Source organism: Sabethes cyaneus, chromosome 3 (genome assembly GCF_943734655.1).
Source record: "Sabethes cyaneus chromosome 3, idSabCyanKW18_F2, whole genome shotgun sequence".
Taxonomy (NCBI): Eukaryota; Metazoa; Arthropoda; class Insecta; order Diptera; family Culicidae; genus Sabethes; species Sabethes cyaneus.
The window spans coordinates 190,060,418-190,079,643 of NC_071355.1; the positions used below are offsets into that span (position 1 = coordinate 190,060,418).

At 40.3% G+C, this 19,226-nt stretch overlaps 1 protein-coding gene across 1 annotated transcript in view; it reads left to right on the forward strand.

Moving 5' to 3' along the window:
* Positions 1-19,226, forward strand: part of LOC128739154 (protein rolling stone-like) — a 60,116-nt gene that overhangs the window by 25,091 nt on the left and 15,799 nt on the right. The window contains exons 2-3 of the mRNA XM_053834571.1: positions 8,514-8,753; positions 8,823-9,045. Of these exons, the coding sequence (XP_053690546.1) occupies positions 8,658-8,753; positions 8,823-9,045 (319 nt within the window). The 5' untranslated portion in view covers positions 8,514-8,657. The remainder of the gene's footprint in view (positions 1-8,513; positions 8,754-8,822; positions 9,046-19,226) is intronic.

Here is a 19,226-nt window from a genome sequence, read left to right on the forward strand (position 1 = left end):
CTCTTCCGCTCTCCCTCTTTTTATGTCTACTCTTTTTTGCCTTGTTTTCCCTTTGTTCTTTCGTTTTCTTCTTTTTCACTTGTTTCTCTTTATACGTACCGTTTTCCCTCCATGTCACTATTTTTCTTTGGTTTTTCTTTTTTCATGTCAGTTTTTTCTCCCTATTTCTGGCGTTTTTCGTCTTTTTCTATCCTGTTGGTTTGGTTTTTGTCATGTTCCTTTTTTCCTATTTTCCAAGAGCAGCAAGAGACGGACTACCCCTACATTCATTGGTAATCCATCTGTGAATATTCTAAGAAATTTATTGCTCGCTTGTATAACCTTCCAGTTAGCTTCAACTTACGATGCTGATCTAACAAGCCATTCATCGTATATTCGAATCTCGGCTGGGCGGTACTTCTGGATAGAGAGTCCCCATCTTAAACTAAAAATTCCAATCGAGCCGAATCAGTTGTCAAAAGTAAGTCCAATCGAACCAGAGACTTGTCAAAAAACCTATTAGAGAGCCGGTAAAAGAGTAACGACTAGGGAGCGTGTAATAAAAAGAGAGACGCAATCTTAAACCAGAGACATTTTTTGGACATATTTTTTAAATTTTTTGGCAGTTTTTTATAAACTATTCTAAATAAAAACTTCAAAGAAAGGTTCCTTGAGTGTGTTATTATCATATGCAGCGTCGTGAAATTCAAAATTTTTAATTTAAATCGCTGCTTCTCGAAAGAATTCGCAATAAACCGACAACAGCAGCATGACTATTTACAGTACGACCATTAACCGCAGTAAAATTATCAAGAAAAGGAATTTCATATCTAGATTCTATAAAGGTAATTTATTCCAAATATCTGTTGATCATAGAATAATCTGTGCGTCTGACATAGGGTAATGTTGCTGCTTCGTCGTAATTGTCTATTCGCGTCCTATCCAACACAAATTATTAAAAATATCAGCGATTTTTATGATACATAATGCAAAATTAGTTATTCCTTAATATTTTAGTTTGTTGACTATCATACGCGATCAATCAAAGTGAGCTGAGATCTATTTGAATGCTTTTTTCATTAAAGAATTTCTAGCAGCCAAATTTCCTACGTTTTTTCGTGCGACGAAGAAGAAAATATCGATTAATCGTTTCAATTTCCGTCATTCATAAAATGAAAATAACCCACGCAAGGCATTGTCGTTATTCTGCAGCCGGTAAAACTGGCATGACCTGCAGAAATTTTGCAGAATAACATTTGTCAGGTCGTCATACACAAATAAATGCGCGCTAGCTTCGTAAACATTATTGTGATTTTTAGTTCGGACGATGAAAAATTGTGATGGACGGATTTCAAAACGGTACGACGAATTTAAGATATAAAGTCAGTCGTGTAATTTCAATAAAATGCTTTAATAATCGCTATTTAGTGAATTCAAAGGGCACGGATTGGAAGGTAAGTGTGTTTGAGTCAAATCAGCTCAGAACTTTTGGACTATTCTTTAAATCCACCTAAGAAATGATAAAAATTAGAGTGGCTTTCCTTACTTCGACGGGAATTAGAAATAAACCCTATGAAACTGCATTGTTGCCAGATTATTTGATTCAGATGGCGACTCTCTAAGTCTCTCTACTTCTGGAGTCAGTAGGATTGTTGTACTAGCCCTGTAATTGAGGGCGTTAAGAAAGGCCAAGTCTTAAAGACGACCCAAGCCTTTGCTTTGTTACTTGTACAACGTAAGTACTATTTGGTTCAAGAGTGATAAATTTTTGAATCAGATGAATATTCAGGAAACCCGAGTCTTTCGGCCACAACTCAGCAACAAAACAAAACTATTATTAATAAAAGAATGAAAATTGAATTAAATTTCTGCTTTGCTTTGACGATTTCGCGTGGAATTGTTTTATAGTATCTCCTCTCCATGACCGAATTCGCGCACCTTGCCATTAACACCACTTATAAAGTTTTGAGCTATGTTGGGACCAACTTTTGATAATTTCACCCACTGTTTCTTTAATGCCAGCTTGTTATTAAACACCTCAGGTGTTTTACGTATTCTGACATCTGGCAACAACATTGTAATCTTTGTACCAGTCTAACGTCGATCGAGCGTAGTAGCATGATGCTAAATCCGGCTATAACAGCAGCGTCTCACCTCCATGCGGCCGTAAAAAGGGCAGCAGTAGCTTCTGGGGGTACTTCTCCTCGTAGATTTGCGAATATCACAGAGAGTCTACCAAACTAAAAACATTTTGGAGAACTTGGCCACTTTCTTCTTCCTTACCTCCTCAGGAACGGCCAACCATGATGCGGCAATGTGAAGCTCCTGATTGTTGTCCGTCTTGATGCAAGACTTGTCGTCCATCACGACGCACCTCGGTTTCGTCTGTCACTTTCGGTATAATTGGTTCCTGGCGCGGATTTTGCCAATCACGTTTTGTTTGTCGTTTCGGTTCGGTACTTTCCGGGCTTTGAAGAGGTAGTGGCCAGCCCGTTTAATCGCTTTTTGGACAAACCAGATGGAAACATCTGTGATTTGAAAGTTTTGGCCAACGCTTTAACAGACTCCTTTCTGGCCTTTACCAGGTCAACTGTCTACGGTTTTCCGTGCCACTGCCTGACCACCGTTGGTTCGTCTGGGTCACCCTGAATGATTTCACCATGCGGAACATGGTCGAATGATTCACTGGTGTTTCCCGATCCATCTGTGGTATGTAGCCGAATTTTCCACAATATTACACTCTGTGTTCGGTTCAGGCAAAGTTTCGCACAGTATAAACAATGCACTTTAAACTTTCTCCATATAAATTTTCAGTTGAATTCAGTCGCAACGGTTCAAAAGTTAGAGCAATTTGATTGTGTTGCAATTTTACCGTAGACACCCTTTAACCACAACCTATTTTGACATTTCACAAATGTGCAGTTATACCAGTATAATGTATAAAGAAGGTGACGAAGAATGTTTTGTTTAGTTGCTCAACAGCAAAGTTTTTGTAAATTTTCGGGAAATTTTAAAATCGGTTGGCTTTCTGCAGCCAGTGTTTGTCATTCTCGTTCGTGGAACGCCAAATAGGGCACAATGCAAAGAAGCTATTTTTTTCATGTTGATAAACCTGCCATATACCAAATTGTCTAATCCTGCAAATTTTTCGCTAGCATCAAGCGTTTGGAAGCACCAGTCAGAAACAACCACGACGGCTAAGAGAAAAAAATATAATGATATAAGTTTCGATTTGTATGACGCTTCGGAAACCCACTATACGAAACAATAACCATTTTTAGTCGTTCGTTGGTTGAATCATATGCAGTACGTGCCGCTCAAACTAAACAGAAATTTTGCCAAACATTGCAAACTCGTTTGAAATTTGTGTGGCATCGGTTATCGTAAACTATTCAAATGTACATAAACAACAAGCCAATGTGAAAGCCCCAGACACGACAACAGAGTAGATAAATGACTATTTTTTCTTATTCCAGCACCTTTTGCTGACATTTTTATTAATCGTATCGTGGTCGTTGGCTGGTCAACGTATGGCTTTCGCTGCACACTGGTGAAATGGAGCGTGGAATGTCCATTTGTATCATAAATGATTATATCCAATAAATCACCTTTTAAAGCTGAAAACGCAAAAAAGAAAGGTATTGAATACATAAATTGAGTCGACATATATGAAATATTCTCATGATACTTTGTAATAACAATTAACGTGCGCTTTAACAGTTTAATCTGGAAAATACTCATAAATTTTCAAACGCTGCAGGGAGGTTTTCATTTTCGGAAATACCTGAATCGCTCGTCTACCCAAATAAGAGTAGTTGGTACATAGTATTATACACACGTTTTTGGTTCAACTGACGTTTCTGCAAGCCAAATTTTATCGACTTGAAATTTCAACATCCATTTAGGGCAGACGGAGTACGGCACGCAGTCTATCTCGCCGCATGGTTAGCAGGGTCATTCGTACACAAATCCGTCCATTATTTAGGTCAAACCGTTCTATGCTCGGCTGTTTTATGATGCACAGTCTTCATTTTATTGCTTCGTTAGTTACTTTTGTAGTAGATTGCTTGATCTAGGCATGGTTTTACAAAACTCCACATCGGCAATTGTTTTGTAAACGGCCTTCAGCATCCGAACTGCAGCACTTCTACTCGGGCGGGATCTTCAATAAAATGAGCGGACAAGTAATGCTGCTAAATATAATAACCTCATCTTGATGGAGACATTTTCACGAGGACCATTTTCAGATAAAATCTTAGTGATTGAGCTGCAAGACAGCTTATGTTATGTACCACCCACAGAGAGTTGCGCAGTTTGCAAAATTGGCATGGTGTTTTCCTCTTGGCAATAATTTTATACAGGATCCCCGCGGTAAGCTTATGCTTATATTGATATTGATCGTCTATAAAGGTTTGCCTTTGCAATCCGCGTAATTTGAGTCGCTGTCCGGAACCATGTTCGCCACAACTGTAGTGTAATACGATCGCAACCGAAAGAATCAAATACGTGGGAAAACAGCTTGCAAGTGCACACCATTCAATTCACAAGATAGAGTTTCCCATGCACCTTCCGTGTCATCTTAGATGCTAACAATGTTAAGCTTGACTACGATTTCATTAACCTTTCGAGTTGCTGTCGTTATTTCATTATTTAATAGAATAGCATTTTGTAACAGAGCGCTTGACCAAAAGAAATTTTGTAAGTGCTCAATCAAAGTTTATAGTGGTAGTAATTTTACAAGTGCTCTAAAATGCTACGAAAATAACAAGCGAAACTTGAATGAAACTTTCAAGAAGCAACTATCAGAAATATTATGCAAACGTATTATATTAGTTATTTTAAAAAAATTAGTTATATAAATTTGCGGCGCAAATTAAAAATCTAATAGGTTGTAAGTTTTCATCTTAATGACATAAAAATGATAAATGAAACGAAATGATTCATTATCCACGAGTCCCTACATTCTAGAAGGGCACGAAGCTGATCTTTACTTCAATGGTTACATTTTTCTCGATTCTCACGTACAGGATGATTACATTTCATTTCTATCGCACGAGTATTGCCGCAGGCTCACAGCCGCAAAGTTATTTTTTCGCTGTGTTAGCTGTATATGAACGTTAGTTTTTTCTTCTATTTATGATCCATTCATAACTTATTCTGAGCAGAAAAGGCGAAACCGTAGAAACGACGCACGATTGATTGAGGGAGCGGCAACAAAGTGGCACAGTTTGGTTTTTAATTGGCGGAAAGTAAACATAGAACGGTCGGCCGACCACCTGTTTCGATGATGCAACCGGACACACCGAATCTACGTTCTGCCGGCCGGCGGTTCTTTAGTACCGATACCTCTCTTGGAACCTCAAGTACCCACCACAATTGGTATAAACAAGGGGGGGCAAACCCAAACACTTACCATCGAGATAGTTCTTTTCGTCGTTTACTCAAGCCGCTATCGGTTCTACGGTAAACACGCGTTCTGCTTCATATGATGTGGTAACTAACTACCTATTTAGTAAATCAAGACCGGTAGGAAGTTGCGTTGAAAACCTTTTGATTTACTACTCGTTGGAATGTTCAAAGTCAAATACTTAACCAATCGTAGTGAGTGTGGATATCGTTTGTGTTCCTCGTTTGTGAATCGAAATGGTGAATTGAAATGCACCACAGTTTATATTCTTCTGCATGTGAGGAATTTCCCACCTATCATCTCATGTGTTTAGGAATTACCATTCTGATTCATTTTAAGAACGCATCGGTTTTCTTTGCTAATCATTTGTCTACTGTAACAACGAGTATGATTGTTGTGTTTGGCGACCTTGATTCAATCCGGAAAATTTTTTTTTTTGCTGGAAGGCGCTGAACGGAAATAGTTGATTGTAGCCACTATTCCATTCAATAAATCCAAGTTAGATGCCATTCATGATCCGTACCATCCATTTAATTGGTTGCTGTTCGTCCATTCGGAAGCGACAGTTTACTGCCATGCACAACGAATTGCCGCCCATGTTCTAGCTACCAACACTACATCCGTTAAGGAGATCCGGAAGTAGTAGTTGCGATACCGCGATATTAACCCCGTTCGATCAGCTGCATTTTCTACCTTTTGTGTGTGGTAAATTAAATACAAAATTTCTAGACAATGCAATGGTTCGCTGCTCTATAAAAGATTATGATTAGAGTAAGGAGGGGTAAAAGTGCGATTCAATGATTTATCGGTGCAGATTCCGAGTAAATTGACTACATTGGCATGGATGGGTGACTACTTTGACAGCTTGAATCTAACGTAAACTATGGTTGCTTACGAAGCATAGTTGCTGAGTTATGTGCAAATATTATTTTAGGACGGTTTTGATGTAATTTTTCGTTATACGGCAAATACGATATCAACAGGAGGATACTACTTGTTGAAAATTTGTAGCAGCGTTTTACACCACTCACATATTTGTTTTGAAAATACGGTGAAAAGAATTTACAAAATATATTTCGCTTTTCCGTAATTTAATCTAGCCCCGTCAAGCGCCTAGCGGGGTAAAAGCGCGATTCACGGACGGGGCAAAAGTGCGATTCATGGACGAGGCAAAAATGTATAGCTAATTATATACAGCTTTAGGCACTATATTACAGATACTAGAAATGGAAGATCTGCAGAAAACTGTGTGCCGCTGATGAAACAAAAAACAAACGTTTGGAAGAGTTTCGATCTAACGGAGGCTGCAATACACCAGCGCAAAATAAGAAAGGTGCAAATTGAGAATATTCCTTAAGGAAACATAACGCAGATTGAAGATAATATGGATTTGTTAGAATAGCTAACTTTTCCAAACGTTTGTACAGTAGGTAAGGGAGGGTAAGGGCTTCATGGATTCGAGCTTGGCACTTTTGCCCCGCGGTATTCGTACTTTTACCCCGCGAGTGGGGTAAGAGCGCGAATCGGCACTTGATTAGAAGAAAGAAGAATTTATTTTGCAAAACACTGTTACCGTAGATAATTTGTAGTTTAATGTGAAGACATTGAGTTACTGCATCACTATAAAATATATTACGTTGATGTCCTTCCTTATATCTCATGAAAATTGATGACAACTTCAAACATCGCACCTATGCCTCGCCCTACTCTATAATAATTTGACAATGCAAGGCAGATGCGTGCAAAGATATAATAAAAATATACATAAATTTTTTATAACTTGAGTTTTTTATAACAGTAGTTTTTTAAAATCGACAGAGAGCACGGTAGAAAAAAGTGATGAAGCAAAGGTGTTGATAGTGTCCAAACAGAATGGGACAAGGCGTGAATAGGAAAGTTTTGCTCTCTTTAGGTAAGGGAGAGTTATTAAAGCAACGCTTGAGAAGCTGGGTACCGTATCTCCGTATTTCTCTGCTTTTATCTTTAATCTTTTATTTTCTCCCGTCAGTACTGATCATGGTACCGGAAAATTTCGATGTAGGACTTAGTCTTTGTTTACTATACCGGGTAGCAATTTGTGAAAACGAAAATAGAAGTGTAACATTTGAATGAAAGATTTCAAATGCTAATAGCTACTATACTACTGAACGAAACATAACTATTAATATGTAGTTCGACAGTTAAGATGCCCAGCAATTTTACAGCAGGTACCATATTTATAACAAGCTTTTACACTTTTAATAGTGAAAATGCATGTAAGTTTCAAGGTCAAATTTCCCCAAAAATTTTCTTCATAATTACCTTCCTACACAGGCAGGGATGATAGTTAAACACACCCACACCAGCTGTTTAATGTGGTCTCCTTTAAGTATAAGCATAAGCATAGGATACCGCCCGTGTGCTGCTACTCCGTTATTGACCAAAACCGATGAAAATTGCAAAATGATGGCTGGAAAAAGCATACTTGGGACAGCACACCGTTCCTCATTGTGCAACCTTAACATTTACTTCTAAACTTAGATCAATGCAATTTCGTCGCATGCAAGAAAGACAGATTATATTGAACTTATCTTTATTGCTGCCTCGATTGTTGACGATACATTGCTCGAATGGTTTATCAATATTGATTGCGTATACTTAGATTTTGACCGCACCCATAAAGTTTCCAAGTCTAGTAGATAGTTAGTCGCTCTGGTACCTAATTGACGTGCAACGAACGCAATTAAACGACTATATCTCTCGGTATTATGATATTTTTCACCGCTTCACGTCACATCAATAGGAAATGATGGAGGTACTATTTTTCCAGCTAAATAATTATCGTCTTACAAACAAAATAAAGCGGAATTGTTAATGGGCATTGATTGCCATTAAATAACGAAAACATTTTTTTCATAAATGTCATTCGGAAACGTATTATAATTTAGTGGTCAAAACTTGGCTGTGAAATTACAGTAAGCATAAGTATATAGAAGTAATGACAGTGTTTAGAGAATGTTTGGAATGTGGTATAGCTTGGGTATATATCTATGTTTTATTGAAATGTTTCTACAGTAATATTCGCATGCAACAAGTTTTATTGCATTTACTAAAAAGCTCTATTTTTTTGTTCATTTAAACTTTACAGGATTGCGAATTATAAGTACCGTCAAACAGCATTTGAATGAAGTCGTCGCCATTTTATTTGAAAGTATTTTGTTAAGCGAGTAAGTAGCATACATCAAAGATCCGAACAAGCAAGACTGGCATAGAAGATAGTGACACAACAAATATGACACGAAAAATTGTACGAGCGTGTAAAGAGGAGCTGGAACTCCACAACTGTGGCATGGGCCATTTTCCAGCCGAAGAATTCGTCAAATCACAGGTATTAATAGATTAAATACTAAATATTAAATAGTAAACATTAAACTGAATTAATTATCCCCTTCCATAGTGGCAAACCAGAACTAAATCGAGCATATTCCTGCTGTACCGGTTGGCGCTGGCCGTCTTCTTCACGGCGGTGGTCGTCAACTCAATCGTGATGGCCGTCACACCGGAAGATTGGGGCAAATATTTTATCTACCTCACGCATTGGGGCATTATGATGTGCATGGCAACGAGTGTGCTGGGAGCTGCCCTAGTTGCGCGATGGTACTTCCATCCAGAGTACTCAGGTGAGAAAAAATATCCGATAGAGGGTACTTTGAACTGACAGAGCATAGCTTGCGGGCTCAGATAACTTCTATCCAAATTTAGCCTTGAAATAGTAATGTCACTGAAGCTGTCACGGCGACATAAATAGTCCATTATTGCTAACGTCGAATAAGTCCCCGTGGGTTGAAATAGTGTTAGATTAGGATTTGTTTTTCTCTCTTCCACACCACTTTGACTGAAACGCCGTACAACCACTCTGCAAGCATAAACTACCAAAACAGCTGAGCCGCTTGTCACGTGGGAAACATGCCAACAATAGTGTTACTTTTTTGGACATTAAAACTATTGATTGCGCATTTGCATAATTTTTTTTTTTTTCATTCTGCCTCTATTCGCAGACCAATAAACTACTTGACATGTTGCTAGGTATTGTAGTGATTAACCGGAGGGAAACTATCGGCAATAAATGGCTTTCGAAAATGCATGACACAATTTCAAGCGTTTCTGAAATGGTCAAACACCCGAAGACAAGAGGCGATGACCCAGTAAGCAGCCCCAGCTCTGTGAATAGACGCGCGCGTCCGGAGCTGGAAGCAGAGTTACGTGTGCGTGTGATTCGGTACTATGAAACCTGTAATCTATACCTACCTATCTAATCTTATACCTAGCTATTTACAGTCTGTTTCTAAATATAAGACCATCCAGTCTTGACGCGTGGTGTAACAAAAAGAAAAGTACAGTTTGATTGCTGGTCCTAAAAACTTTAATCTAAACAAAATCTTCTTCTGGATCCACTAACATAACACCAACATTCGTTCAAAGATTATCAATAAAAACTTCGAAAAACTATTCTCAATGCTTGTTTCAGTAGTGTTTCACAATAATCAGGTCAATTTGAATAGTACTACAGTAGTAGCCAAGTTGTTTATTGATAGTTTTTCACTGTTCTCACAGATGTATGCATTGTACGAAATAAAATGACATGACATAAAATAAAATAACCAATAATCTCACTTGAGCTCAGATGAAAGTTTATTCAAGATGAACGAATTCTAAACATTTGTAACATTAAGTTGTTCAAAATTGCACCATTAGAGTCTATTTTATTTTAACAGCAGTGAACTGCTAAATAAAGAGGATCAAACTCATTTCTACTTTGAGTCAACACCGTAAGCACTGTAGTAGGCTTGCTCATTCAAGTCTGGTGAAAGTCACTCAAAATAAATTTTATACGGTTACATTGTGGTACCCCTACCCAATTGATACTGAATGCAATTACCCTGCGGGCTGTTCATAGGAATCTTTAAGGTGAAATTAGTCGTCATCGATTCTGCCAATTTCAAAAGCAGTTTTTTTGTTTGAAACAATAATTCTGTTCATGAAAATATATTCGCTGTGTTCAGATTGCCAAGAAGAATGCAGTATTAACATTGTTATAAACAGAATCCCGCTTTTGGGCCGAAAACTGCTTCCAAAATTGGGCTTTCCGACGAAAAGTTAATGACTGCTAGTTTCCCGTTAAAACGGACAATTTCTGAGTTCAGCATATCATTGACCGTCAGGTTAGAATCACTAACTATCACTGGGATTGACAATCATAGGTTTTTATCATATAAATTTTGTTTTATTTTCTAGGGAATAACGGGTGACAACTAAAATTTTGGATTTTTTTTCTCAAGCTGTCAAAAAAGACAAAGATACATGAAGAAGATCTGATTTACCGAAATTATAGATACATTATCCATTGTTGTTTTGGGTACAAATGGGATCGAGTGGGTATTCAGTAACACGTATTGTCCATCTGCACGATGGTTTTGTAGAAACGGGATCAAAATTTTCTTCCAACGTTCGTCTGGTTCATCTTAATTGATAACCAAACCAGAGGGAGGGTTGCTGAAGAAACGAGAAAGAAAACGATGTCCTTCTGCGTCCATAATTTTGGCTGGTTTTCTACTCCCTTGTTCGCGAATAGTTGTTGGGCATCTTAGGATATGGTAAACAGTCGAAGCCGCAACATATTCGCTTTTTAAATGTTGTGCCGTATATTTTTTGCCGAGATTTCTGTGGCAGTTCGTAGAAGTGTATAACGCGCTCCCGATATGCTTCTTGTTTCGACACCATTTTTAGCAAAACTGGGCAAGTATAAACAAAACTAAAAATATTAACAAAAAGAGGACATAGAGAGAGAGAGCTAACACATACATACTCTCATTTCTCTCTAAGCTCGTTTGTTGTTGAGCATAAGGGCCGCGCAAAAATTCCAAAATTTTAGTTGTCACCCGTTATTGTGCTTCCACGCTCAAAATTATGGTGGCTAAACCCTGACTATGCATGTGGCCTGACCTATACAATAAGTGCTTTTATAGCATATTGCCTTAAGGGCCAAACAGAATACTGCGTCAACGCGTCCGTCAGCGTTATTCTGACAGTTTTTCCATAGGCTTACTGTCAAATTGACGGTAACGGATACGTTGACGCAGCATTCTGTTTGGGTCTTTAGCTTGCCCAATCACTTTGTAGGACACTTTCTACATAGCAAAATCCCGCGTAGCACCTCGCGTTATGTCAAGTACCAACACAGGAAAGCGCAATATTAATATGTATTTGCAAATTACTGTGTCTTTTTACGTGACAGGATAACATGGTCTAAAACGAAATTTTACAACTAAACAGCACTAAATAAACATTGCCACTTAAATGAGGAACTATTCTTCGTGTTTTGTTTACGATGCAATTCAAGCTGCCAAAGTAGTTACCCATCCATACCAATGTTGTCAAATTATGCGGAATGTGCACTGATAATTCTTCAATCACACTTTTACCCTCACCACACTTATGCCCCTCTCCTTACTGTACCGCTTTCACTCCACACGGAAGTTCTATCAGAGACTCAACAAATCTCGCAAAGGCTTTGTGCCGCGGGCCGAAATATGCAGAGACAAAGATGGAGGTATGTTGACTGACGACCGTGCGGTGATCGAAAGGTGGACTACTAAGGAAGCAGCACTAAGACTACGATGAACATCTGATTGGCGTGCAGGTGAAACACCATGATAGCGGAGAAAATGACCACAGTGGTATAGCAAGCAACCCCAATCGATAAGGGAAGCTAAAGAATTCATCCAGAGGCTGAAGAACAACAAAGCAGCGGGAAAGGAGGGCATTGGAGCGGAACTTATTAAAATGTGCCCGGACAAGTTGGCCGGCTATCTATCAATTGATTGTCAAGATTTGGGATACGGATCGACTACCGGAGGAGTGGAAAGACGGGGTTATTTGTCCTATCTACAAGAAAGGCGATAAGCTCGATTGTGAGAAATATCGAGTGATCACTATCCTGAATGCCGCCTACAAAGTGCTGTCCCAAGTCACCTTCCATCGACTATAGCAAATAGCCATTAGATTTGTGGGAAGTTATCAGGTCGGCTTCATGAAAGGTCAGTCCACAACGGACCAAATCTTCACCCTGCAGCAGATCCTCCAGAAGGGCCGCGAATTTCGAGTCCCTTCGCATCACCTGTTCATCGATTTCAAAGCCGCATATGATAGTGTAAACCGACAAGAGCTATGGAAAATTTTGGACGGAAACGACTTTCCGACTAAGCTTACTAGACTTTTCATGGCTGCGATGGATGCTGATCCAGAGCTGTGTGAGAATCTCGAGTGGATTGTCGGACCCATTCGAATCTTGCAGGGAACTTCGACAAGGAGATGGTCTTTCCTGCCTGCTATTCAACATTGCGCTTGAAGATGTCATAAGACGGCGGCGATCGAAATGCAGTGCACGATTTTCAATAAATACAGTCAATTTGTCTGCTTTGCTGATGATGTGAATGCTGTCGGTAAAACATTTGAGGCGGTGGAAGATCAGTACACCAGACTAAAAGGCGAAGCAAAGAAGATTGGGTTGAAAATAAATACGTCTAATACGAAGTATATGCTGGCGGGCGGGACCAAGCGCGACAGGGCCCGTTTGATCAGTACTGTGGTAATCGACGGGGATGAGTTTGGGGTAGTCGACGAGTTCGTATACCCTGGCTCACTGCCAACAGAGGACAACAATACCAGCCGTGACATTAAAAGCCGTATTATCAGCGGAAGTCGGGCCTAATACGGACTCCACAAACACTTGCGGTCGAACAATCTGAGCCCCCTTACAAAGTGCAAACTGTACACAACGCTAATTAGACCGGTTATTCTCCACGGGCATGAAACGTGGACACTGCTAGAAGAGGGCCCACGAGCACTCAGAGTTCGAACAGTGGGTGTTAAGAACAATCCTTGACGGCGTGCAAGAGTACGGTGTATGCGTATGACATATTTCACTATTTAATGATAAACAAGCGTAGTTAGCAACTAGGCATAAATCCGTGTTTGTCGGTGGAAATGCAGCATTTGGTTCTAGCAAGAATAAAATTATTCACTGTTATTTCAATAGTTTGCACCAGGGCTTGAAAAGGGATCATAAGTTGAATGTGACTGCGTGAATGCGTACGCTTTTCGCATTCAACCTGCGCTTTTGAACGATCATTTGACTGTTTTTTAAATCCAGTCAATCTGCCGCTTGCGCTGCTGCCGTCTCATAATTCATGCGGCCTCTCAAGAAAAGCCAACAGTCGTACTGGCGCTTTGCACGTTCAGACCGAAGAATCTAAACTGCAAACTGACTGGAAGCATAAGATGACGTATTTTTACGTTTCTCTTTTTGTCTCCAAATCGGCTGCTCACAGTAATAGTTTGTCACCCGGACGTCGGTCCGACGCAAGCAAAATGTTCGTTTGGATTGGACTGAGTCCGACCGACTTCTTCCATGCACATGTAGTAGTTGTTTTTTGTAGTATTGAATCATACGATAGCGCGGTTGCATTCCGTTAGCGTGGTGACTGCCAGTCATTTGACTGTTTTGCAGTCATTCGCTGCTCCAAACGGTAAAGGCAACTTGATCGAAACGAAAATGTTAAAAAGGTTTAAAATGCGTTCGTTCTACCGTTCAAAACGGAGGTATGACTGAGCACGCTGCTGCTAGTGGCGTTATTTTATTTATTTATTCTGTTAAATTCATCTGACAATGTCTACATGAATACTAATTGCTAATTAAAAGTTTCTATTACGTAGTCTTTGTACAAACTTATGCGATGGTTGTCCGAAGTCGAATAGCTCTTCCATCGTCGAAAATGTTCTAATGCAAGCAGTTACAGGCTCGTATTCCACCACTAAACAGACGGTGTGAATTTGAATGCGCGGTGGTGTGACAGCGGTAGGAAAAAAGGATCGGTTGAAGCTCTGGTTTGCACGCCGCGAATAGTGTATTGATGCCACGATAGATTCGAACAGTTTTGACGGCTTAAAAACAGGAAACATGATTGCATGCTTCCAGATCGTCGGTAATTTCTTACACTCGAATAATTTCCTTGAATATTTGGCGTAAAGGTTCTGCTAACGCCATTGCATAATAAACCAGGACTACAGCTGGAATACCATCGTGTCCAGGACAACATGAACGATTCAGTTTTTAGCTCCTACCAGAATCTTATCGGGGGTTATTTCGAACGCACTTATGTGCACTAAATTAGCGTGTTAATGGTATGGTAAGGTATGGTATGGTATTTTATTATGTTAACATTGACTCTTCGGCTTTTTAATGCAAATAATCTTAAATAAACCAAATTAAATTGGGATTAAGGTGAAAAATATGTTGGAATAATTTTCTCACAGATATTCCGGCTCGCAATGGGTGGTGGATATGGGATTTGGTTGTATTGTAAGTCCATATTTATCTAGATTTAGCTGACTAGAAAATGAACAAAAATCAATGGCGGTAGTGCAAAAAATATGATCCCCAGTACTCTAATTTTCGACGCCTGAGGCTAAAAAGATAAAGATCTTAATGTTTCTAGCCGATACAGCATGTGATTCTTTTCAGTTTCTGGTTAATCAATGACTTGTTCATTGAACTAACAAGACTAGCTCTGCTGGTTAAATCTGCTTTTTCGGAAGTAGAAAATCTGACCTTTCATTGTTTAGCGGCACCTAGTCGCTAATTAAAGCTAAATAGGTTCGCTTTAAGTTTTGACAGAAACACTTCCTGTGATGACATGAGCAAGTTCCGATGTTAACCACTGCATTCGTGACCACCCATGCAATATATATATTAGCTGGACCGCGGTCGGTCACGGCGGTCACAGTCTAGAGTTCTAGATTTTAGCAATAAACCGACAATTGTAATCGGAACTAAACCGATCGGCATTGACCGACCAAGCAGTTTTATAGCAACTTTTCACGGAAGCATTAGGCACTAACCACCATGCTGGTTTGACCTTGTCTCAAGGTTTACAAATAAATACAGCAACACAATGCTTGCATAATAAATAGACGGTAGTATAGCGTAACGCAATTAAAACCACATTTTAATCGATGAAAATCGAGCAAAGTAAAACTCATCGTTCACTTCTTATTTTCCCATAATGTTACAGTTCGATGGGAACTTGATATTCATCTAGTTTAATTTTAATTGCCATGTTTATGAGGTGGATTCTGATCTGATCTTTTTTTCTGTGATACGATGACGAAGCCCTAACGAAGTTTGCAACAGCAGCGGACATCGAACCCATCACAACACTTGAGATATGAGCTGGTTTTTCTGTGTACCTGTTCAAATTACGCGCTGACTCACCGGTTGCAATCACGGCATGAAGTGATATTTCGGATGAACGTGTTTATATTAACGATAATTAATATTCAATTGATGGTCTGGTGGTGGAAGTAAAATCAAACAAAAGAAGGGAAACGGGCCAACACCGCGATTGGCGTTCGTGATAGCAGCAGCGCAGCGGTCGATTGTATTTATCACGTCAACCGAAGCGTAAGCTTTTTTTAATGGACTCACTACTCAGCAACAATAAAAAAACAATAATAAATAAGGTATGTGGCCAGTTAGTTAGGTTGCAGATCGACAAATCAAGTTCAAGGTTTCATCTTATACCAAAAGCTGTGTACATAAAAGAGAGAAAAAGGAAAAAAATACCTACCGTATGGTCCATCGCAGTGGTCTAAAGTAAACCAGTTTAGTTGTTGTGTGGTAAAACAACTCTTGAATATTCAACCTATCAGGACGCAGCATATTGGCTTTTTTTAAAGCTAGTCGCTGTTTATTAACCGCGAAGCGGCGACTTCTTCCTTTTACTTGGATACAAAACGCATTTTTCAGGGTCGTTTTGATCTTATTTCGTTTGGATACCGAACCCCCATCTCAGGAAGTCTGGTCTGCTGTAGGAATTTTATTTTTGTTAATTTGCGTATATATGATTTCACTTTCAAGCGGTTTGAAATTTAAATTTTTTGTGGAATATGTTCATCTTTTGGTATTCTCACAGGTGTTCCAATCTGCGTAAAAAAATTATCATACACATTCCACCGTTACTAAATGACACAACCAACAGGTTTACAACCGACCTTAGTTCTTACTTCTGGTTATATTTTTTTCAATAAGTCGCATTTGGCGATTTTTAATTTTAAATCACATTTGCTAAGAATAAAGACTACCATTGGTTACGTGTTCTTGTGATAAGAACAAACTTACATATTATTACATTAAAAATCTTAAAAACGATACCGTTCTAATTCAAACTTAAAACAGTCTCAAACTTCGAACACTTTCAGTAAAATGCTCGCTAGTATCGCTAATATGATAAAATATTATGGTTATTATATATCACCGTGTTTGTTAGAATGTCCTCTATCCGGTGGTATACAATCAGAACGGTACATAACATTATTAAAAAGATGCTTAACAAACAGTTTTTGTGGCCTAGCACGAAAAAACAAGTTTGAGAAAAACACAATTACTTTAACTTGAATGGTTCACAAGAGACAAACCCGAAAATGTGGAAGTTCGCTTGATTATTTTTCATAGCAAAAGCAATCCTAGTAAGTATTTTGACAATTTTGTCTTCAAGAAAAAGTTCCGTTGATACTTACTATACTTTAGTGACAACGGTCCGTTACCGATCCTGCGCCGAACGAATTATGGTCCTCCAGTAGAGTCGGTTCTGGGCTGCCGTTCTCCAATCCCCACGAACACCAGCTGATCGTGCACCGTCTTCGACAGCACACACCCACCGGGTGCGGGGTTTGCCTCGGAGTCTACGGCCTCTTCCTGGTTCTCTGCTGAAAATAGTTTTGGCTACTCTTTCGTCGGGCATTCTGGCCAAGTGTCGAGCCCACCGCAGCCTGCCACATTGCACTACCTTCACTATATCAGCATGTTTGTATACTTGGTACAGCTCGTGATTCATGCGTCTGCGCCACACTCCATTTTCCATTTTGCCACCAAGTATAGATCGCAGAATTTTACGATCAAAAACCCCAAGCACTCGCCGATCAGCTTCCTTTAGCGTGCATGATTCGTGTCCGTAAAGGGCCACCGGGAGGATTAGTGTTCTGTAGAGCGCCAGTTTTGTGCGAATTTGCAAACTACGGGACTTCAGCTGGCTACGTAATCCGTAGCAACTCGTCGTTTCACTTCGCGGCTTACATCGTTGTCACAGTCACGAGTGTACCAAGGTATATAAATTCCTCCACTACTTCATAACGCTCCCCATCTAACTCCACCTCGGCACCAACACCACTTAAGCTTCCACGTTCCCTACCAGCAACCATGTACTTCGTTTTGGCGGTGTTAATGGTAAGTTCCAATCTCGCCGCTTTCCTTTTAAAAGGCCTGAAGGCCTCTTCCACTGCTCTACGGTTGATTCCGATGATATCAACGTCATCCGCAAAACCAAGAAGCATGTGAGATTTCGTGATGATAGTTCCATTCCTTTCCACGTTTGCCCTTCGTAATGCACCTTCCAAGGCAATGTTGAATAGCAGGTTAGAGAATGCATCCCCTTGCTTCAGTCCATCCAACGTCACGAAAGCACCTGAGGTCTCACCCACTATTTTAACGCATGATTTGGATCCGTCCAGCGTCGCACGAATCAGCGTAACTAGTTTCGTCGAAAAACCATGTTCTAGCACTATCTGCCACAGCTCATTTCGTTTAACTGAATCGTACGCCGCTTTAAAGTTCACAAACACATGGTGTGTCTGCAAGTTGTACTCCCGCAACTTGTCTAGCAACTGACGCAGGGTAAACATCTGATCCGTCGTGGAGCATCCCTCACGAAAACCAGCTTGGTACTCGCCGACGAAGAACTCCGCGAGCGGTCTCAGTCTGCAGAACAGGATACGGGAAAGCACCTTGTAGGCAGAATTGAGCAATGTAATTCCTCCATAGTTTTTACACTCCATTCGATGTCCCTTTTTGAAAATTGGGCAAATGAGGCCATCCAACCACTCCTCCGGCATTTGTTCTTCCTCCCAGATCCTGGCAATGATCCGGTGGATTGCTTCGTACAGCCGCTCGCTCCCCGCTTTTAGAAGTTCAGCCGGGATACCGTCCTTCCCAGCAGCCTTACCGTTTTTCAGCTCACTGATTACCTTTTTAACCTCCTCCTGTGTTGGTGGCTCCACAGCTTGACCATCGCTTACAATTCCTATCCTGTCCCTGCTGATCTCCGCATTTACCTCTCCATTCAGCAGTGTCTGGAAGTGCTCCTTCCACCTGGCGCCTACCGCCGTTTTGTCGGTAAGCAGGTTGCCATCACTATCATTGCACATCACAGGCATGGCAAAATTCCTGCTTCTCACCGTTTTATAGAAACTCCGTGTGTCGTTTCTGGCGTATCGCTCCTCTGCGCCGGCGAGCACGTGCTCCTCGTACTCGCGTTTCTTTAGGCGATTGATTCTTTTTTCCGCAGCTCTAGTCTCTCTGTATCTCTCTCTGTTTTGACGCGTTACCGCAGTGAGCATGCGACTCCTGGCCTGGTTCTTTTCATCTGTCACTCTCTGGCATTCGGGATCAAACCAGCTGTTACGTTGTTTTCCACGCGTCGTGCCTACCACCTCTCTCGCAGCTGTTTCGATGGCACCATGGATGTTCCTCCACAGCCCATTTATATATTCTCCTTCCACCTGCTGTTCTGCGATTCGTTGGTCAAGCTTCCTGGCGTACTCCACTGCTACGCCGTCTGCCGTTAACCGCTGGATGTTGAAACGCAGCGCCCTCTCAGTGCGAGCTTTCGCCGTGTTCGACAGCCTTGCGCGAATCTGACTGACTACGGTCAGAGTCGATATTTGGTCCCCGAAAAGACCGTACATC